Raw genomic sequence first — 23,148 nt, 5'->3', positions numbered from 1 at the left:
CGTACCGACCCGCCCGGCCGACGCTCCCCCAAGCAGACGGGGCCGGAGCGGGTCGGGCCGCCGACGTCCTCCGCCGCCCCTCGCCCCTTCTGCGCGACCCTCCGCCGATGGGCGCGCTGCCGCCGCCCGTCCCCTCCGGGCTCCGCCGCGCCGCCTGAAGAAACTTGGGGACGGCGGTGGCCTCCGCCTCCCCGCCGCGCCCCGCCCGGGCTGCGGGGGACCCTTCCCCTCGCCTCCGCGACAACTTTGCAGGGGGGACCCGCCCGCCGCAGGACTCCGGGCCGGGGCGGGGACCCCCTGCCCCTGGCCTCGGTGCTGGGGAGGAGCGGGGGTGCCCTGGATGGCCCTGCGCACTGGGACGGCTTGGTTTGGGCAGGTCCTGCGCAGAGTTTCCCGGCTTCAGGGCACCTGGTCCCGACGCTCCAGCAGCCTTCTGTGTCTCTCCTCCTCCCAGGAGTCCGAGCAGGCGGGCGGAGAGCGGCCGCCGCCGCAGCACAAGCTGCCCCGGAGCAGCGGCAGCGGCGGCGGCGGGGGCCGCCAGCCCCCCCGGCCCCTGCCCCCCTGCTGCGGTTGCTGCGGCCTGTCGGATCCCCGGGCAGCCAGGGGGGGACATGGTCCCCTCACTCGCCCCTTGCTGGCTGCCATGAAGAGGCAGAACGTGCGGACCCTGTCCCTCATCATCTGCACGTTCACCTACCTGCTGGTCGGGGCTGCCGTCTTTGATGCCCTGGAGTCCGACAACGAGATGCGGGAGGAGGAGAAACTCAAAGCCGAGGAGATTCGGCTCAAAGGAAAGTACAACATCACCAGCGAGGACTACCGGCAGCTGGAATTGGTGATCATGCAGTCTGAACCGCACCGGGCCGGCGTCCAGTGGAAATTCGCTGGCTCCTTCTACTTCGCCATCACGGTCATCACGACCATTGGTGAGTGTCTCACCTCGGGGAGGCCTCAGGGGCCAGGGCCGGGGCTGGGGCAAAATCTGCCTCCCCCCCCCCCCTCAATGGGTGAAAGGGAGAGGGTCAGGGGGGGCATGGAATGCAAAGGGTTAAGTGGCAAATGAGTTTTCTGGCTTCCCTCCTGTATTATGTAATTCAGTGTTCTTCACGGGCACTTGTTGGACTTGGTGGTGTCCTGCACCTCTTCTGGAGATGATGGTGCCTGTGTCCCCTGGGCAGGACTGGAGAGGAGTGAGACTAACCTGATATGGGGATTGGGACTGGCCAGGTGGCTACCACTGATCTGTTGCTTGGGTGGCAAGAAGAGGGGGGAAGAGGCAGGGTGACACTCTTCTGGCGTTCCTCTCAGGAAGGATGACCTTTGCACCTTTGCTTTAGAGGTGTCGGGAAAAAACTTAGTCAAAAGGCAGTTGGATGAGGATGAAAACGATGAGGACATGGGAACTGGATCAGCTGGTAGAGCCCTTGATGTGGCCAAGTGTAGCCACGCTTTCCCAAACTTTGTTTTGGCGTTGGCAAGGGCTGTGGTGGAGCTTTACACAGCTGTGGTCCCATTGCTGGGCCTCTCCTGAGCATTCCCAATGTGTTCCAAAAGTTTTTATTACATCTGGAGTATCTGATGTACCAACAGGTCACAGTCTCCAACAGAGTACCAACAGAGGCACAGTGTGCCTCCTCTTTGTGGGTGCGTGGTCTGATAGGCAAAGTGATGCCCATCTGTGCTGCTGAGCTCCCCACATTTCCCAGGACAATCGAGGGACAGCCAATGGACAGAGCCACAGGCTGTCATTTTGTACTTGTCTGCTTCCCACAGCTGAAGCAGAGTGTTTTGTGTAAAGTTTCCTTCCCTGCTGGAAAAAATGAATGCCACGATAACAGGAGGCTGCTGAGTGAGTGCAGAACTGTGCCACAACTCTGGCTGTGTCTTGCTGAGCAAGTTTGTTCTTCCTGGTTTTGTGTTCAATAGGGTGGATTTACTGAGGTGGTTGATACGTCCTTCTCCCAGCACATCTAAGATCTTCCCCTGTAACATCTGGGGAGATCTGGAAGGACCTTCCCCGTTGGCAGCTTGATAGTGCCTTGTATTGAATAGGACATGAAAGAACAGGTCTCTTATTCATACAGAAGGACTCATTTTTTTATCAATTAGGGCTTGTTACAAGAATTTTGCACATTGCCACCTGAAGATACTGACAGTTCTCAGCAGAATGTGCTGCTTGCTGCCCTTTGTGCAGTGTTTACCTACATTAGTATTTGACTGTGTTATAGCTGAGGCAGTAAAAGATTTCATTTGAACGGCCATCTGACATGATAAAACCTGTTTGCCTTTACAAAGATAAGATTTTTAAGGTATAATCTCTCTTTTTTCTGTTAATATATATGTATATAAGATGCATATATTCCTACACTGTAGAATATAAGGTATGTAACTTTGGCTTGTGACTTAGATTTGCTGTTGTTGGTTACAATATCAGAACTCTCCTCCCTTCTTTGGTCACCGATTCTGTCTTCCTTGATCTGTTTCTAGTCATTTATTTCTTCTCAGTGAGCACAGGACTTTTGTGCCTCTCTGGAGTATAAGGCTTCCACACTCCTGTGTACTCACAGTGCTCTGCACTCCTGCCTTAGAGGTGGTTGCAGTACTCTCTGTGTTCTTATTCTACCTGTCACTGACTGAGCCTGAGGTGGTTTTACAGTAGTTTGCTGCTTTGATCATATTTTACACAGGAAGGAGTACACCACTGAGCGTGTTTCTGTAGGCAGAGGTGCTTTGGGATGTTAGACTTGTTTAAATTTAAAATGTCTATAGCAACTGGGAACCACTGTGAGGAAGAGTGATAATAAATAATGCTGCAGAAAACAGATATTCTTTAATGATTGTTCGTTTGGAAACCCCTGCTCCAGGAGGATATGGGATCTGTCTTTCAAAAGTTTATTAATAGTTACTATCTGCGTCTTGCCAAACGCACTTCTGTTTTGTTTGTCATCTCTTCAGCCCTAGAGTAGCATGCTATCTGATCTACCAGTGGTCTTTAAAAGTGAGCATGGAAGGTTTGTTTTTTTAAAATTTCTTACTTATCCTAAAAGAATTTGTTTTAAAGGGGGAAAAATGACTTTCTATATCTAAGTTTGTAGGCAGAGAAGATTTCTTCTCTATGTTTCTTGCACAAGGCAGTGATCTTAAACGTTCATAATAATCTTTGCCATGGTTTTTCTTTACTTTGACTCTGCGTACACTCTCCCATTTCCTTCACCCTCTGAAACCTTCCTGACAGACCCCACGAAGCACATGCAGCAGCGTGTGCACCACTGAACAGGCTGTAGTCAGTAGGTGCTCCTGCAGGAGTGTATTTAAACTCCCCATTGCAGGCTGGTTTTTAAAACAGAGTGAATAAAACCCTTCGTTTCCTAATCTAGAGTGTTGCATCCATCTCCACAAAACTCCTTCTCAGGGAAGAGTGCTGGGAATCAGCCCACCGCGAACTCCAGCAACGCGCTAGCAGGCTACGTCTAATTTAATTGTTCTCCTCCATAGCGCCGTGTTAGCAACACGTCTGAAACCATCACCTCTTCCCTGCCTTGATTTCAACTACCGGGGCTTTAAATTTAATCAGAAACTCTTTATCACCTCCGGTGGACCATGAGCCAGCAGCGCTCGGTAGCCCGGGCAGGGGCTGGCGGGTCCGGGGCGGGGCGGGCGGTGGTGCTGAAGGGACAGCTCCGGCGGAGCCCGGAGACAGCGGGGACCGGAACGGAACCTCCAGCCGGGTCCGGTTCCCCACCCCTGCCGGGTCTGGTTTCCCTCCCGCCAGGCAACCTCCGTGGGTTGCTGTTTCCTTTGCAAACACATCGTTCAAGACCTGTTTGGAAGGGAGGATGGAAAACTGGAAGCCTCCCCTGCAAGGTGAAGCGCTGGGGCTTGGGCAGCTCTCGGTTTTTGTCTCATTTACAGCGTTTTAGGGGTTAGTAAGAGGGTTGTTGCTCACATGTTAAGCTGAGTACTAAACAAAGAAGAGAGGGCTATTCAAATAAATAGAAACTGGTTTGGTTTTTTTTTTTGTCTGTTTCCCCAATGTTTTTTTCTTTGTGTTTTGTTTTGTTTGTTTGTTTTTTTCTTGGAAGTTTTTAGATGATCGAGCTTTAAGTTGATCGAAATGAACTAATAAGCTGTTCTTGACTCTCACCAGTTGCTGAGTTTATTTTGGATTGTTTTCACTTCAGAGTTTGCTAGTATAATTTCCTGTCCATTCCCAGTTACACAGCCCGATTGATGACTGAGAACAATTTAGTCAAGTTTTTGTCTCTTATGAGACAGCTTTTTTGTCTCTTATGAGATATGCTGTAGAGTAAGGACAGAGTTCACAAAGAGGCTGGGTAGAATGGGTGAAAACACCACCTTTAGAAAATAAAAAGTAACTCCTAGGATTTCTACTAAGTTTTAATGCCCTTTTCTACAAGTTTATAGGAGTGAGTAAACTGCTTCTATGTAAGCAAGTGTCAACACTGTCAAAATGTGTTATTGGTATGGATATCGCTCCATCATTTAGGCCTTAAAGGGTGATAGTCATACTTGATTTAACACTGCCAGGCTCTAGTAAACACTGAATATTTCTGGAGGCTTGTACAGAATGTAAAGAACTGAAAGCTGTTTATGTCACCCTAAAATGAACTGAAACAACAAACAGATTGAGGATTTTTAAATTTTTTTTAAATTTTTTTTTTTTTTTGTTATGAGAGAGAACTGCAAGGGGAGCAAAATACAGACAGTGTGTGCTGTGAGTTGTGAGTCTCTTTTTCTAGCTTTTAGGCCTTAGTTTCCAATCTCAAAGCTACTACAAGGAGTGACTGAACTATCCTGGTGAACTCAGACATGACATTTTTTAAGAATGTGGTGCAATACCTGCAATAGTGAATGGAATATCCATCTATGATCAGCTGTTTGGCAACTGAGTAGCTCTACACTCAAAAACTGATTCCATCCAAATTGTGTCCTACTGGCCGATGGTGGCCTGACAGGAAACTTGAATGGGCATTAATTAACTAAGTAAACATGATTAAATCCATTTCAGCATAGTAGTTAAGTCTCCATGTCCTTTCTCTGCATCACTTTACCCTTCTATAAAATGGGTACAAAAATACCAAGCTGGTGGTGTTGTGAGGTCTTTAATTTAGATTAGGAAGAGACTTAAGTGTTTTAATGTGTTTTAATTAAGTGTTTAATGTGTTTTAATTATTTTGTTAGTATTACCTTTCCTTTCAGGCCAGACTCTGGGGTCTCCTCTATGTTTTTGAAGGATGGTAATGTTTAGAAGCAGTCCACTGAAAAGCTTTGAGTGGGGAGTCATGACAGATGGACAGTTTTCAGGGAAAAGAAAGGAAGAAGACAAGAGATGAAAAGGGAAAGACAGAGAACAAACACAATAATGCTTTGGTCAGTTAACTGCTGCATTCATGACTTGCTAGGGCCATGAAGGTCATACCTTCTATATAAAAAGCAAACAAGCACAGAGTAGATTAAAGACACTCTATTATTAATAAACCCAGGTGAAAGTAGAAAGCAAGATCTTCTGGTGATATGAATGCTTGTAGATGCACTGAAGTAATAAATCTTTCATTCATATTATTTGAGCCTTCTGTGGAGAATACTGGATGACCAGGGCTTGTAATATCTGTTGGTGGTATCTCGTAGGCAAGGAAGAGGTCAGCTTCAGGGAGCAGCATGAAGATGAAATGTGCGTAAGATTTCGTTCCTCTGCATCACTGAAATATTCTGTAAGATCTTTTCACACTATAATCTTAAAAAAAAAATACCCAAATAAATTTTCTGCTAAGGCAGAGGACACTTTGTGGCTGCTTTGCTCACAGTTCATAGAAGCAGTTCCTGAGTTCTTTTGAAACTGGTTTTACAATGATACTTCACATTCCTGCCAGAGGCCCATTAGCAAAAGCTTTTTAAAAATCACTGATAAGCAAGGAAAAAATACAGCTCAGGCTGATGCCACAACTTCCCTCTGCATGGCTTCCTGGCAGTGCAAATGCAATATCCAGTAAGAGGCTGAAAACAGTTTGAGGGAAGCATCGAGAAGCCTCCAGCCACTCAGCAGATTTCTTACTGTAACCAAGTCTAAGAAATCAGTGTCTTGCAGTCTGGTTTTTTGGGGGGGGAATCGGTGCCCTTTGATTTCCTCCTAACTATTTGTAACTTCTCTCTGTAACTCAGGTGATTTACACCTTACAGATTTAGATTAGGCATGAAGGAACTCTTTCTAGCTGTCAGGGTGGTTTTGTGCTGCAAGAGATTGCCTAAGGGGACTGTGGAATCTCCATCATTGGAGCATTTTAAAAAGGGCTGAGACAAAAATCTGCCAGGAATAGTTAAGTTACAGCTGCTTCTGCCTTTGGGGAGGAAGATGGACTGGCTGACCTCTTGAAGTCTTTATCAGCCATATGTTCTATGATTTTCTGAATCTTCCTTTTTCCACGCCCTGAGTTCTAATAATTCCTGGGCAACTTGTTTTTTGTGAGAAAGAATGCCAAAGATCTTTGAAATTCCAGTTTCTCCACTATATGATCTTTGCTTATTGATTTATTTATTTTTTCTCTTCGGTAAAACCACTTGTTTATCTTTGCATGTGTCAGCATAGGAAAATCTGTGTTTACCCACTGAGAAAGCTATAAATTAGAGGTGCTGGTGAGTCTTTTGGGAAAGCAGTTAGCAGCAGAATAAAGGATCCTGCTGATGATACAAGGATGGCAAGTAGAATTTTACAGGTCAGAACTGGGAGGGAGAGGAGGTGTTTGAGATTAAGAATAAGTTTAGCTGTTAGTTATGGGCCTGCTTTCACCATAAGAACAGAAACCCTTCTGATTGATCTAAAGTAAAACTGATGAATGGAGAGTTGGACTTTTGGACATCACAGGTTTTGGGACAGACACTGCTGGTCCATCCAGGACTGGAGTGCTGCTGTCTTCCCTTGAAGGGAATCTGATCTGAGGTGCTTGGTTCCTTCAGTTCCAGGGTGTATCCCTTCACTTCTGGCTTTGAGCTGGAGTTGCACAGCACTTTATATTCAGAATGCTGTACTGACATGAGGTGACTCATCTTCACAAAACCTCTGTTTAAAAATTATCCTCAATTTAGAGAAAAGAAGATAAAATGACTTTCTGAAGGTTCAGGTTGGGAACTGTTTCTGATTGCCAAACTACTCGCTTCTCACTCTTTCAGACCACATGGCACTAGTTTTTAACCAGATTAAACAGTGAAGATGAACCAAAAATCAAGTTTCGTAATCAATTCAAGGTGATATTGGCCAGCTCCTGCAGTTTAGATCTCCTGACATGAAATAATAATAGAACCTGGAGCTTTAGTACATGAAGGATCACACAGTTCTGGTTAATTGTTTGTTATTGTTATGCATCTTCTGTCAAAGTCCTTTAGGTTTTTAGGTACTGAGTTTCTATGGATTTTTCTCAAGATCTTTGACTGGATCCAGATAAAGGCCATTTGAAATATCTCCTTCCCCTGTAACAGGTGCTAGGAAGGACTTTTGCTGGTGATGCAGAAGTAATCAGTGAGAGTCTTTGCCACTTTTAAGTTGAACTAACAGGTTACTGAGGACTTGCAACAGATGTTTGCCATGTGTAGCAAGCCTATTCCTCTCTTTTGGGCTTGTGGATATCAGAAGACATCACTTCTGAAATTCCACAGAAGTAGAGTGCTGTGATGCAAATGAGTTTGAAGTTATCATCTCTGGATTGTAGTCTATGGAATCTTCTGACTTCAAGTTCAAATATATGGATCCAGTCCTTCCCACAAGTCACCAAACCCTACCAGGTGCCTGTGCCTTGACTACAAACAACTGAGGTTGATGTTGCTGATGAAGCTATGGAATTTTCTTTGATTAACACTAATAGATTTATGGATTAGGGAATGTTAGGCCAAACCCCCCCCAGATTTTAAAGCCCAATCCAAAGTATGTTGGAGGGAATATATAATAGAGATGATATTTTGAGTCCCAGTAGTTTTGGATCAGGCCATCATTTGACATGAATTCTGCAATGCAAAAAGTTCTGTTCTATAGTAAGCCAGTTCCTGGAAAATATTTGTAGTAGCGGTTTATTTACTTTTAATAATGAAGCAAACAAAGTTCGTGGAGCTGGAGCTTGTGTTGATTTTGACATATTGACATTGATATTTGACATTTATATATATATATTTAGTTGAAAGTGAAAGGCTAAACAACATGCTTACTGCATACCTTAAACTTTAAGCAAAGAGAAATATTGAGGAAGAATGTTAGGTATTTCTTTCAGTGGTGGGTTGTGGTTTGGTTTTTTGTTTGTTTTTTTTTTTTAATTTTGCTTTCTTTCAGTGTGAGCAACTTCTTTTCTGTTTTGGTGGCAGAACCTCCTATGTTTCCTAGCTTTTTTCCTTCCTGAGGAATGAAGTGACAATTTTTTTTTCAAGTATCTGGCCAATTGCCACAAGAGGCTCATGCAGTCCTCAGCTGGGTAAAGGCTTAGGTATCCTTTTTCTTTTTTTTTTTTAACTGCATTCATTATGGAGATGATTAGGGCATGTCAGTGAAAGCCATATCTCTATTAAGGCCTGGTGTATCTGTTACTTGGTAGGATGATTAGAAGGGAATAAGCTATATTGACCTTCCAGTTCCCTGCACCAGCAGGAAAGAAAATCTTCAGAGAAAAGCAGAGGCAGGTAGTGGGGCTAAAAGGTGTCTGAGGGCAGGTTCAGTGTCTCCTTGCTCTCCCATCAGGGAAGAGGCTCCATCCCCTTTCTTTGAGCCTTCTCAGATGCAAACATTTCACTAAGAGCTTCAAGGCACTGATTGATGAACGAAACTGGCAGCAACTTTCTCATTGTGCAGTGCAGGAGATTAGCTAGGAGGAAATGTTTGTAGATTCCCAATTTTGGGATATTCTGGATATATTGAAGGGAAGGTAGAAATAAAAGGGATCTCCTCCCAAGGCAATTGGCACTGTCAGCAATTTCTGATGTACACTACAATTAATTCATTAGAGAGATATTTTGGGTGCAGATGGAATATTTTATTTCTTTCAACCTCTTTTCTTTTGATGTCCCCTGGAGAAGGTGTCTTCCTCGTATATTTAAACTATCACAGGCCATGACACTGGGAACTGTATCAGAAATGAGCCATTGCAACAAACCCACCTGGAGTTTGGAGCTGTCACTTTTCTGCATTTAACACCCATCTGAAACTTTTCAGGACCAGGCATGTTAGGAAAAAGGTGTCAGATACTCTTTCAAAGCTCTAGACCTCTGTTATTTCAACCAATGAGCAGTTGCTGTTCTAATGGTAGAATCATCTAGGTTGGAAAAGACCTCTAAGATCATTGAGTCCAACTGTTAGATGTTAATAGTTTGGACTGTATGTTGAAACAAGTCTGACTTTACCCAGTGAAAATAATATTATTACTAAGAATTTTGAAAAATCTGCAGTTTGGTACTCAGGGTAACTTTACTCTGGAAAGTAGGGGACCTGAAGAAAATGAGTTTCAGCAGGTGGAAAGATGTGGAGCCCTGACCATAAGGCTCTGTGTGCAGGCTGTGCTGTGTAAGATACTTCATCTGAAATGTTTTGAAACTGTTCATGAAATAAAGATGATTGAACATTGAACTCTCAGCTACAGCCTTGCTTCAGAGAAACACCTCATACCTGCTGAGGTGCCTTAAGTCTCAGTGCTCCCCCACATCTTTTTTCTGGGCTTTGGACTTTGAGAGACTTTTTGAGCTCCCAATGGTTCTCCTGGAGTTTCAGCAGAATTTTTTACAGGATAAAGCATATGCTATTTTCTGCTTACTAGAAAAGAGAAGGATGCCCTTTCAGCATTATCCAGGATTATTACATATACTAGGCTGTCAAGAAAACTGGGTTGCCCTAGACTGTCAAAGAGGGGAAAAAAGCATATTTTGGGACATAGAATTCTGGAGGTCAATATTTGGGAAATCTCTCCCAACATTTGAAGGAATCTACCCACCATTACTCTGCCACATCCTCCATGAAAGATCTGCTGCTTGTTTGCTCCTGTACACTGTGTATGAGTTACCAGAGCAGACTTTTTTTCAATATTACTTAGGTGTACTAGAAATGAGATAGAGCTAGTTCTAGGCAACTGATGGTTAAAACAGTAGCACTGGATTTGTGCCATCAGAAGTACCTGGAAATCCCAGTGATTTGACTGGAAGTCTTCAGTTGACCTTTCAATTAATATATTAACAATTCAGTGATTTTTTCAAACTGTTTCTCAGATTTTCTCCCTTCCTTCACTGTTTCATATGGGAATGAACATCACAAGAAGAGGAAAGAGATGGTAGCTATTCATTCTGTAGTGGTGCCCTGGCAGCTTCTACATTCTTTTCTGGGGTTTTTGCTGATGAACAAATAAATAACCATCCAATTTTTTTTAGCAACAAAGATTTAAACTCATGATTTGCTCTTAAACACATCCTACCTAGAAGTAAAAGGCACTTTCCAAAACAATTAGGACTTAGTAGCAACATGAGTGTACTCTGCCAGTCAGAGGAAACAACAAAAGCTGATGCCTATAGATGTAGATCCACAGAGGCAAATCAACAGTGTTACAAGTAATTTCATGATTGTACTACATATCCAAGAGATTATTCTGAAGCCTGAGAAGCTCTAGGTATGATTCAGCATGGCTTCAGATTTCTTTCTTTCTCCACTATCCCCCCCTTATTATATTTTTGATTTGGAAGCTTCTGTACCACTCCTATGCTTGTGATAGCTCAGTCTGTGTGGGTTGCATCCAGCTCTGGTTTGACATGTTGGACTGGCACCAGAGATAATTTTTCATAAAACCTAAGTTGCTCTTCTTTTATGATGTTTGAGGTCGATGCTCTTATGATGTAGGTAGGTCAGCTGCTGGTGTTTTGGTATGACATAGATCATTTTTTTTTTTAAAAAAAAAGGTTTCAGGAGGTTTTTCTTCAAGATGCAGCGCAGGCTCATGGTGCTGAAGAGGCAGGTGTGTGGGATGCAGGCTTGGCTCTGAGGATTTAGTGATGGATATCACAGTGGAACTTGCTGGCTCTTGAGCATGTGGTCCTGATTTGGATGACTGGCTGAAACCTGACCACAGGTTGGGTGATGAGCTGTTGCAAAATATTTCCATGACCTCTTTGAAAAGAATGCAGCCTGGGGTGCTTCGTAACTCAGATCAAAAGCATGATCTGTTCCCGAAGAACCTGAGTGGGATATGGGGAATAAGAAAAGCTGTTAAACAACAGCAAGGAAGCATTAGAGTGGCCTCAGAGAAAAAAAAATAATCTTTCTAGCAATGATATTGGTGAAACACTGAAACACATTGCCTGGGGAGGATGTGGGCTCTTTGCTAGGTCTTGAAGAACAGGATAGACAAGCATCTGTCAAGAGTGACCTGTGTATGCTGTCCTTCCTTGTAGCAAGGTATGGAATAGTCTCCTCCTGCCTTATTTTTAATGGTTCTGTATAGACACAGGCTGTTTGAAGTTTGTTTTGGATCTTTCTTGGGATCTGTTTGAGTTCATCTTGTCCTTTTTTTGCTGGAGGTTCCCATTTCCTTGGGGGATTATCATTGCATCCTACAGTTTTGTCTCCAGCTGAGTATCTGGATAAGAATCAAACCTTTTCTCTAAGCAGCAACTGTTCACTGTCAGCACTGTCACCAGTTTTTTATGGCTGCTGTTTGAACAGCTCTACCAGTGGCTGTTGCAGGGAAAAACAAACATGCTGCCTATCTTTAAAAAAGGGACAGGAGAGAACATGGGGAGTTAATGCTCAGTCAGCCTAAATTTGATACTCAGAAAGATAGTTGACCAAGCTGGAAAATAATCAACGTGAAAGTACCCAGGGGATCATGAGGGACAAACTGGGACAAACCCAATTATTTCTTGAGTAATTCACATTGGATTTCTCTGGGTTGTTTTTGTTTTTGTTTTTTTTTTTTTCAGTAGAGTAGTTGGTCTAGCTCATAGTCGGGGATCATTAGATATTTATATTTATTAGGTATGGGGCATTCTAATAGCATGGGGTTCTTATACTCACAGTAGAAAAACATAGACTGGAATTGCCACAGGTGGGGGCATGGTCTGGATACACACACCCTGTGGCTGGACTTACCACTTGTGTGAAAAGCAAACACAGTCTGCAGGTGGTTGTAAAAAGGGCATAAAATACAAACCCAGCTGCCCCTTGCTAAATCTGACATGAGGTAATTTCACAACAGGAGAAAAAAAAAAAAAAAAAAAAGTGAAATTATCTGTAGTTTTTTGTAGATGAACATAGCATGTACAGTCTTACAAGGGGCTGTCTTGTGGTTTGTTGTAATTTTCCCATTAATGACTTGGCTGATAGAATGAGAGTGCTCATAGAATTCTGAGAGGTGTGGCTTGCACTTCGGAGGGCAGGAGCAGAATACAAAATGATTTTGATAAATTGGAGAAATCGGCTGAAATCAATATGATGCAATTCAATAAAGGCAAGTGCAAAGTATTACACTGCAAAGGAAACATTAAATGCATGTATAGAAAATGGTGTGAACTGACTGGATGAAAGTACTGCAAGGTTGTGCTGATGAAGTGGATTGCAGACTGAATATGGTTCCATGGTGTGAGGTGTTCAGAACATGTTGGATGTAATTCATACAAGGTAGCTCTTCTGTGTTGTTGGTATTGAGTCCAGTTTTTGGCACATAGTGTTTTGAGAAAGGATCAGAAAAATCAAAGTGTTAAGAGGGGAAAGAAATCAAAATGCCAAGAGAAAACCTGACCTGTATTCAGTGTGGGCAGAGATTCTTTAATCTGGAAATGTGTGAAGTTGATACTAATAAGTCTTCAAATATGTGAAAGATTGTTGTAAAGAGGACAGGGATAAGTTTTTCCTGCACATCTACCCAAGGTGTACTCTTCAGCATGACAGATGTAGGATCATTGTCAGCTGTGAACACAGGTGTAACAGGGAACCTCCAAAGTACCAGTAGTAGGATATTTATCTGAATGGGTTAAACAATTGTCCACCACATGGGCTCTGCATACTTTATTCTGCCTCAGATCTGAATGGACCAGATTACCTCCTGAGGTCTCTCCAAACCAGGTATTCCTAGGAGTGGGTGGTTGATAGCAGCTGGGCAGGAGCTGATATGGGTTGAAGAGCCTCTAAGTGATGGGTTTAAGATTTAAGCATTCTGAAATAATTTATATTATTTATTGATGTTCCTCCCAGCCCTCAGCTTCTGGGATTATAACACCCTATGGATGTTTCTGAGTGCTGTGCTAAATGTGCAGGAACATTTGCTATCTTGTAGTGGACCTTATTACTGCCAGGGATGAACTTGTCTTTAAGAGAGCTGTTCAGCTAGAACAGGCATTAATAAATATGCATCTTGCAACCCCCACTTGTTTTGCATTTTGGGTTACAAATTCTGTCCTGATGAAACAAAGAGGTTTGTCCTCTTTCCCTAAATCCCATGCATACAAACCACCAATTTCCATAGCACAGACAATCATCCAGTCTGTTGTCTTGGCAGACACCAATGCCTCTCTGCTTTGGAGGAAGGAAATCTATCCCATAATACACCTGTGCAATATATGGTGATTTCGTTGCTAACCCCCGCAGCAATCAGTTTATGCCCTCAAGCATGGGATTTGATTATCCTTGTCATTATCTTAGCTACAAATGTTATTAGCAGCCATAAAATTGTCCATTAAAGTGAGAGGAATTACTTGCCTGCACCAAGGGGAGAACAGATAATTTACTACACAGATTTTAAGGCCAAATGCACTTTTTTTTTTTTTTTTTTTTTTTTTTTTTTTCTGGGTGAGGCCTCTAAGCCTTTGTATTGCCTCCATCTTTGTTTTTCAAAACATCCTTCTCCTTCCATGAGCTTCAAGCCTGTGTCTTTACACCATAACAGTGAGATAGATACATGACTTTCATAGAATCATAGAATTAGAATCATAGAATTAGCCGGGTTGGAAGGGACCTCAGAGATCATCTAGTCCAACCCTTGACCCACCGGAGCAGTTGCTAGACCATGGCACTGAGTGCCACATCCAGTCTTTTTTTAAGTGTTTCCAGGGACGGAGAATCTACCACCTCACCGGGCAGTCCATTCCATAGCCTAATCACCCTCTCCGTGAAGAAATTCTTTCTAATATCTAACCTAAACCTCCCCTGGCACTTTCTTGAAATAACTCTGAGATCATGACCATACAGATCTTCATCTTCCATGGCTTGGTTGAATTCTTCCCTAATTCTGGATGTTCAGCTGCCCAGACTTTGGTTGAGTTCCATAATTTCTGGACTTCAGTGTAGGTCTGGGCTTGGCAGAAGCATTTCTGGATGCCTTGGGCTTGGCTTGGCACCAGTGGACTGGCTGTACCTCACTGGTTGAGCATAGGATCAGGTGATTTGCTCATGACAGAGTAATTTTTATAGGTTTTCATGATATTACAACACCAGATTTTTTGAGAGGAAGAGGTGCTGTCTCACAGGGGCCAAGAAAAGATCTGTATCTGCGTGGGTGAGATCCAGGGTAGTGTCTGAAAAATTTCTTTGTCTTACTGGGACTGGCTGATTCATTCCCTTCCCACCACCCTGTTAATCCTCTTCATACAGCAATTCACCATAAATCTGCTTGATTGTTCCCATGTGGTATTGTGTTCCCACCCCCTTCCATTACAAGGAGTAGGAGAGATGACCTATATCTTTCCCAACAGACAAAAATGGTGGAACCTCACAGACTGGGGAATATTTTGATTCTCTGTAAATCCTGTGGAACTTGGTTGTTTTGGTGTATTTGTTGGCTTTAAATTGAGATGAATGTGTGCAGAATCTGGTCTCCTGAGCCTGTGTTTTGAAGGAAGCCTCTCCTCCTACTCACCCAACAAATTCACACACACGGTGTAGCATCAATATTAGCTCCTGGAGCAAATGGAAAATGTGGCAATAGCTTGAAAGGAACAGAAAATGTTCTCAAACAGGGCTTAAAAAAGTAAATAAACATCATATAACCAACAAAATCAATACTGTTCCATGTTAGCCATTACAGATGTCTCTGTCTTTGTCTCTATCACACTGTGCACATTTCAGTGCTGTGGGAAATCTATAACCCAGGGAACCTCATTTCAGAACTTAGAGGTTGTATATTAAATGCAGGGTCTGGGACAGAAGTCCTGATGGGGATTGATGTTAAATGTCAGAAGAAGTTTTCCCATTCTGAATCTCCAACGAGCATTAAGTCAGTGAAACAAGTGATAATATTTACCCAAAATGGATAGATATTCATAGATGTTACAACATTACTAGAAACAACTCCTCAGAAGCTCTTTTTTCCTGAGTCATCTCCACTGACTTAAAAAATTACTTTGCAGGAACAAGCGTTAGGTTCAGGACATCCAAGAGGTGACAGCCTCTTAGCTTTCTGCATTCTGAAAGCTTTATTTTCCTCAGCTGCTCTTCTGCTTGGAGGGAATCCTAGACAGAGGAATGTCCTTATGCTTTCCAGTCTATGCCTCGTGGCCTTCTTCCTTTATTCTTCACATCTTCCAATGCAATCAGTAATATTCAAGCTATTCTTGCAGGGTTCTATATTGAATTTGTTCAAGCCAAGCTGCTCTTGGCTGCTGAAGGCAGCATCTCTTATCCTCTTCCACTGAGAACTTGATATCCCCATTGAGCCAGGGAGCAAGAGATAGGACTGTGGACTAAGCAGGTGGTTGATGTTCTTCCCAACTGGAAGACCATGTCATCACCTGTCTCAGTAGAATCTGTTTTGGAGTTTAAAGCAGAAAATGCCCCTGTGACCCAGGACCATTCTTTGGTTTCTTGCCTAATACATGTAATATTATAGGGGACATCCTGTGTCTTTTGAACAGTGGCTTTTGCTTCCATTCCACTTGCAGAACTCTTTGCCATGGAGAGGCTGAAATATTTTCCTGCATAGCACATTGGTAGAGGCTTTGAAGATGAGGAAGAAATTGACAACATCTATTAGGACAAAATGGACCATTGCTTGGAATCCTTCATTCAGATGATTTCCTGAAACAGAAATGTTTGGATCTCATGGTCTTTAGCTTCCTAGTGGTTTAGTTCTCTGTGTGGAAAAAAGGTGTGTACACTCACTGAGTCTTCTGAAGAGCTACAGGAGATCACAAATGTGATGTGCTTCGCTGTGGGGGCTTTTCTGTTAGATGACATTGCCTGAAACATAAATCGATAGACAGACAGATGGACAATTTGTTTTCTTTTGTATGAAACCTTGTGATGTGATGTGATCCAACCCTTTTACAAGTGTCCATAGGCCCTCTGGGAAGTTCCCAGCCTTTCATCTTGAAGGGTTGACACAAGGCTTTTGTTTCTCCTCTGGCTTCCCCTTCACCTCCCAACTGCAGTCCTTGATGTTGATCTGGCTGCTCAGAGTGCCTGCAGCGTCTGTGAGACCTGGGGGCCTGGGTTTCTTGTCTCTTTAATGGCATTCTCAGAGCTTGTCTTCAGAGAGAGTCAGAAAGATCAAAGGCTCTGCAAGTGGACTGCTCCTGATTTTGCTTACACCAATATGAATCAATTGACTTCACTGAGTTATGAGGGATTTACAGCTAGGGGAGAACAGATTCTGACTTAATGGCTCCAAAGGAGGCTTTTTTTTGGATGAGCAATGTAATCAGAGCACTGGAACAGACAGAGTTTGTGACTCATCAGTGAGCCTGCAGTCTTGTCTTTGCTTCTAGTAGGGTGTTCACTCATGTCACCACACTTTCATTTTACTCGTGGGCTGATCTAATGAAGGACCAACCTTTGCTCAAACAGAGATCTCTGGGCACCTGCAAAGCATCCTCCGATCTTCATGTCACTGTGCAAACTTTATTTACTGCAGAGCACCCTAGGAAGGGGCCAGCAAGCTCACAGCCAGAAACTGGAGTATGGGAAAATTTGCACTTTTTTCTTTTCTTGGAGAAAAGCAGAGGATTAAAAGAAATGGAGGTCAGGCAGGGGCCAGGGAGAATAGATTGGTTACTGGGTTCACTTACTAATAATCCCAAATACATAACTTAGCAAGGAGACAGATGATGGAGCACATGTGCCAAAATCAACCTGCTCTGTGTATCCAGCTGGAAAGCAGCACATGCATTTTGAGAGCAGTTAAACTCTTTTTCTAAAGCTGGTTGGAAGTCTTGGGATGGAATATTTTTGTTAGAAGATACCAGTATACTGAGATTTCAAAGCATTTATTTGGGAAACTTTGTTGAGAATGTTGGATAAGTTTGGGGCAGAGGAGCTGGTAATGATCAGTGTAGGAGCAACTTAGCGTTTGGAAGGAGTGGAAGTGAGCATATTCACAAGGCTCTGGCTTGTCTCCTCCAGGTGTCAGGAGGAGAGTCTGTGGCCTGATGGAGAGGTGGCAGCACTTGAGAGGTGGAGATGGTGCAGCTTTGGCTGCTGGTTTTCCTTTGGTCCTGGAGCAACAGGAATTGGAGTCAGGGGCCAGCAGTTGCAGTTTGGCTGGTGACCATGACCCTGACCATGACAACAGCAGCAGCAGGGGTTATGTCAGGGCTGAGTAGGCAAAATCCCCTCAGCTGCTGCATACATAATCCTACCTCCTTCTCACCCATCTCTCATTTCAGCTGAGCATAAGGGGTGAGACCTCTTCAACACCAGGGCTGTTGCCAGTGGCAGGCAGCAGAGGCCATGCTTTGGTCCATCAAAGTAATAGGGATACAGTAGTTCCAGGAAAGGGTAGGGAGATGGTGATGCAATGAGCTAGAGTTTAGCATGGGATGGTAGAGGTGAGGCAGAGACACCATATCTGGCATCACTGAGGGTTACTCCAAAAAGATTGGGGGCCACTGATATGGGGAATCCAGTGGAAGTGCCTACCTTACATTCAGCCTTATGCTTTGTGCTGTCATCTTCTGAAGCCAGTCTACATCTGCTACAAAATCACAACCTACAGCAGCTGTAACTCTGCTAGATTTAGCCTTTGTAAGTGGGTTGCTGCTGATGTGGTAAGATCCACCTGGGAAGAAGGTGAATTACTATGTGCTGGATTGTGTGGCTCACCACTTGGCAGTGACAATAGCAGAAATATATGCAATTGGATTTGATGGTGGTTTTCTTCTGATTTGCCGCTGACTGAAACTTAGAGCCAGTCCTGATGATTGGTACTGTCCTTGGACCCAAGCCCTGCTGCACTGGGCTCTGTACCAGCATGAAATTTCAAAAAAAGTCTCCGCAAGACCACAGAACTAAAGCTCTATTTTCAAAAGTAGCTTTTGCACTTTGCAGGCTAGTTTCCAAGCCAAGCAAGCTCATCCCTGCCAACTATGGGTTTAGAAAACAGGTTGGTCGGGGTGTGGAGTCGTTGAAGAACATGTGAAAATTATGCCTTTCAGGACAAAAAAAAAAAAGGTACAGGTGCCTGGTACCTCTGAGTCCTCTGGTAAGCCACTTTCCCACCTTTTCAGCTACCTGTCACACAAACTTCCCTTGGAAGCCTTTCTTCCCCTGTTAGTCCTGAGGGAGTAAGAGACCAAGTGAAGTATTAATGAAATCTGCAGTAGGTTCTGGTCTTCTTGTGCCCAGAAGTTAGAACTGCTCTTTCTGCAAGCTGACTCATGCATGAGGTACCAGCTCTGTTGATACTGACAAGAGCTTGATGAATATGTGTGTAACACAGGAGTAAGTCACTGCCTTGGAGAAATCTCTGCTGCTTTGAAACAAAACACAAACGAGTGCAACAAGTAATAGGTTTGAACGAGAAGAAGTAATGAAAATAATAACAATTAGGTTCTTTTAATTGCTTTCGGTTGCCACCATCACTGACTAACTGAAGAATTTATTCCAAGAAAAATTCTGGCCTCATATAGTAGTTCAGGGACACCTTTTGTGTCCAAGAAACAATGCCTGGAGACATTTTTTGGAGAAGCCAGAAAATGCTAGTCACAGCTGGCACGAGTGGCATTGCAGATGGCAAAGTGGGTGATGAGAAGTAGGAGCTGAGGAAGATGGAGCAGGACTGTGTGGTCATTAAAAGCTTGAAGATGTGGTGGGAAAAGAAGAAGCCAATAGAGGGGGAAAGGTGAAGTTCATGGAAAGTGGTAGTCTGCAGGTGTAGAGCATTTGTATCTTGAGTGACCTGCCCTGAGATCCCAGTAGAAATTGGGCTTGTCTGAGGGCTTTCTCTTCGACTTGCATGGTTGTAGTCAACAACTAGGATCTGTAGGGATCTGGATGTGGGACACTGTCCTTTCTGATAGTCTGAAGGTACAGATTTTAATTTTAATCCTCCAGAAGTAAGCACTGCCATATGTTCCCAGGCTATGAGCACTGCACAGGTATCTGTAACATGGTCTAGCACAACATCTGAGGTTCCCACAGCTCAGAGATACAAAATAGGCAGGGTTCAAGCATCCCAACACAGTGTTGTCTGAACCTACAGGTTTTGTGTGCTCTCTGCACTAATTTTAGCATCCTAGTGTCAAGCTCATCATTAGCACAGCTCTTTTCAGTGGTCATCAGCATTTCTCAGCAAAATCTGGGGTAAAAACACTGGTGTGAGAGTTGTAAAATGCTGTGGGGAACATTCTGACCTGTGGAGGTATTTGGCTATGGAAACTGTGGTGCCTCAGCAGGACTGGACAGTGCCCAAGTAGAAATGGTCAGACCTATGGCATTGAATCCAAGTCGCAATCAATAGTCTGCAAGTCTGATTTTCCAAGACCAGGTGCTGCTTAATGACTGGATTTGTGGACACCTTCCAGCTCTGGATGTCTTGAAAACAGAGACCTCCAAAGCAGGAATGTCCTGCGACAAAGGTGTGGCAGGTATACTGATGCATCAGCTTTCAATCTGTAAAGTGGGGACAGGGCCACGTAAACTTTCCCCGGAGCTGTTCTTTAGGTTAAACCACACTCAGGGAGTACTAAATATTGTCCTTATTACTTGTGTGACTGAAGAGAGGAAAATTACCTCGGGGAAGGAGAAACCAGCTGAATCCACTCTCCTGGCCTCGTCGCCCCGAAGAAGAATTTTGATTGTGAGCAGCCCAACTCCAAGCTGCCGTCACCGTAGTGCTAAGGCAGACGTGCTCCTTCCTCTGCTGATTGTGTATTTAAAGCACGTTTCAGTAGTGCTCTGAGTTAACATTTTTTTTTTCTCTTCTTCTACAGTGCCAGTCATTGCCGTTGACTTCATTTAAGTGATTAATTGCTCTAAATACTCCCGCTCCTGGACTGCGGGAGTACAATTTCTGAGCTGTATTTCATTTGAACTTGCTATGCAAGTACAAGTAAACTTGGGGGAGTGCACACACCCACGTATTGCTAGGTAGAGATGGTTGCCAAAAGGACACCAAGTAAAAGAACAGTTAGTTCTTAAACAAGGGTATAATCTAATAAGCCAAAAAAGAGAAAATTACATACCGGAATCTTCACCGCTTCCCCTCTCCCCCCAGTTTCAAAATTTGCATCTAGTACAACTCCTGACTAGAGCAGTGATTTAAATATATATAGGCATCTGTGCTTCTAAGAAAAGGAAGTGTGTCTGTTTGGGGAGCTGTGTGGAATGAGTTGGTGGATCTCAGTCCAACTTCTGGCAGCCAGGTTTCAGATCACTCAAAGCCACCCCCTCTCCCAGCCCCCCCCCTCCAGGGCTCATGCCAAGCTCTTCAGCTCTTCCTCATATGATGCCACCTGTCTTAGCACCTTCTGCAGAGATGGTTTCTCATTTCCAGTTGAGGCCCTTCTGGGCTGGTGCCAAGACCTGCTGCTGGCCTGTAAGCCCTGCCCATGGAGGGTAGGGTTGGCTGTCATCTTGCTGTCTCCTCCCGTCCATCCAATTCTGTGCACATTGTTCCCTGCCATCCCCATGTGTCAGACACTTTGAGCCATCCCCGTGACTGGTTTTGCCTGGCATGTGGCAGCATCTTTTTCATCTTTTCAGCGTGCTGAAAAGAGGCCAACTGGAAGGCACGGTGTTCTCCTGCGCTAGGAACATGGCACGTCCTCTGTCACAGGGCAGGCATCCTGACATGCACCTCTCCTGGGTCCAATGTACCAGATGTACCTGGAGCATGGATATTGTCTGGGATGTAGTAGGACAGCACTTCTTCACATTTCTATATTGTGGGTCTGTTTTGTTGTAGGCAAAAAAACTTCAGGACTTTCAACCAATTCAGCAGCTCAGAAAGAGAAGGTTATTTTGTGCCACCTGGAGGTTACTATTTCCTCTCCAGCTCGTCTGTTCTTAGGATGCCCATTGCCAGGACCCTCAATCTGGTCTTGTTTATGTGCTGCCTTCCAAACCTGACTGTGCGAGTTATTTCTTACAAAGCTGTTGCTCTGCCTGAGTGTTTTTAGCTGTTTAATGATCCTTCTCTGCCCCTTGAAGAGCACACCAGCCCTTTCCGATGAAAGCGGCACTCTGCAGGCTGAGTGCTTTTACCTTGACTCCCAATCTTAAAAGGAAATGTTAATTGCTTTAGTGGTGTTATTGTTGGAAAAGGCACGCCAGGTAGGCTAGCTGGGAAAGATGAGTCCTGCTGCTGATAAAGGAGAGAACAATCTATGTGAGTCTGTGAAAAATCAGCAGCGCCCAGGGCAAATGCAAAAGTGGAATGGAAATATCTCGGTGGTTTGGTCCCTTGTCACTTTTTGTCTGGAGGTGACAGAACTGACTGGCATCTCAGGGCTGTGTTAACTTCTGCACTGCTTTGGCACAGGCTCTGGGCTTCTTGGGTGTGCTGCTGCCTGTGCTGCTTTTCTCTGTGCCAGCTGCACTAGAGAAAGGCAAAGGAGAGAGGGAAAAGAGACTTTTTATGGAATGGATTAGTTACAGGAGTCATGAAGGACATGGGAAAGGTGCTGGCAGAGGAGCTTGCCAAGCCACTCTCCATCATTTATCAACAGTTCTAGTTAACAGGGGAGGTCCCAGATGACTGGAGACTTGGAGGTGACACCCACCTGAAGAAGGGCTGGAAGTAGGATCCAGGGAGCTACAAGCTTGTCTATCTGACCTCAATACTGGGAAAAATTAGAGAGGTTCATCTCGAGTGAGCTTACAGGACAAGTGCAGGACAACCAAGGGATGAGGCCAAGCCAGCATGGGTTTATGAAAGGCAGGTCCTCCTTGACCAACATAATCTCCTTCTGTGACCAGGTAGTGACCTAGTGGATGATGGAAGGGCTGCGGATATTGTCCTCCTGGACTTCAGTAGAGCCATTGATGCTCTCCCACAGCATTCTCCTAGAGAAGCTGGAGGCTCATGGCATAGATGGGTATACTCTTCACTGGATTAAAAACTGGATGGCTGAGCCCTGAGAGTTGTGGTGAATGGAAAATGGTGGAAAACGACCTGGGAAGGGTAACTGACAGCCAGGTGAGCCAGCAGTGTGCCCAGGTGGCCAACATCATCATGGCTTGTATCAGCAACAGTGTGGCCAGCAAGGCTAGGGCAGGAGTGGTCCCCCTGTATGTGGGGTCACACCTGGAGTACTGTGTTCAGTTTGGGGCCCCTCACTACAAGGAAGACATTGAGGTGTTGGAGCATGTCCAGAGAAGGGCAATAAAACTGGTGAAGGGTCTGGAGCTCAGGTCCTAGGAGGAACAGCTGAGGGAATTGGGATTGTTTGGTTTGGAGAAGAAAAGGCTGAGGGGAGACCTTCTCGTTCTCTACAGCTACCTGAAAGGAGATTGTAGGGAGGTGGAGGTTCTACACAGTTGTTGATGAGAGAAATGGCCTCAAGTTGCACCAGGTGTGGCTCAGATTCGATATTATGAAAAATTTATTTCTAGAAAAAGTGGTCAGGCATAGGAACAGTCTGCCCAGGGAAGTGGTGGAGTCACCATTCCTGAAGGTGTTCAAAAAACATGTGAACGTAGAACATGTGAACGTGAGGACATGGTTTAGTTGGCTGGTGATGTCAGGTTGGTAGTTGGACTTCATCTTAGAGGTCTTTTCCAACCTTAATGATTCTATGATTCTATGACTATGATTTTATGATTCTGAATGGTGCATTCCCAAGCAGCGGAAAAAGGGATGAATTGGCAATTTTCATTAAAAAACCAGGAGAATTACTGTATATTCAGTAGCTTTCCTCATTGCTGCAAGGAATTCCAACTGGGTGTCCTGTATGTCTCCCAGGAAAAGCAGC

At 44.3% G+C, this 23,148-nt stretch overlaps 1 protein-coding gene across 1 annotated transcript in view; it reads left to right on the top strand.

Moving 5' to 3' along the window:
• The first annotated feature begins 340 nt into the window (after positions 1-340).
• Positions 341-23,148, top strand: part of KCNK9 (potassium two pore domain channel subfamily K member 9) — an 84,687-nt gene continuing 61,879 nt past the window's right edge. Inside the window, exon 1 of the mRNA XM_008505304.2 lies at positions 341-926. Within this exon, the coding sequence (XP_008503526.2) occupies positions 341-926 (586 nt within the window). The remainder of the gene's footprint in view (positions 927-23,148) is intronic.

This window comes from Calypte anna, chromosome 2 (genome assembly GCF_003957555.1).
Source record: "Calypte anna isolate BGI_N300 chromosome 2, bCalAnn1_v1.p, whole genome shotgun sequence".
NCBI lineage: Eukaryota > Metazoa > Chordata > Aves > Apodiformes > Trochilidae > Calypte > Calypte anna.
Note: the sequence above shows the minus strand (reverse complement) of the source record. Positions and strands in the feature narration are given on the sequence as shown.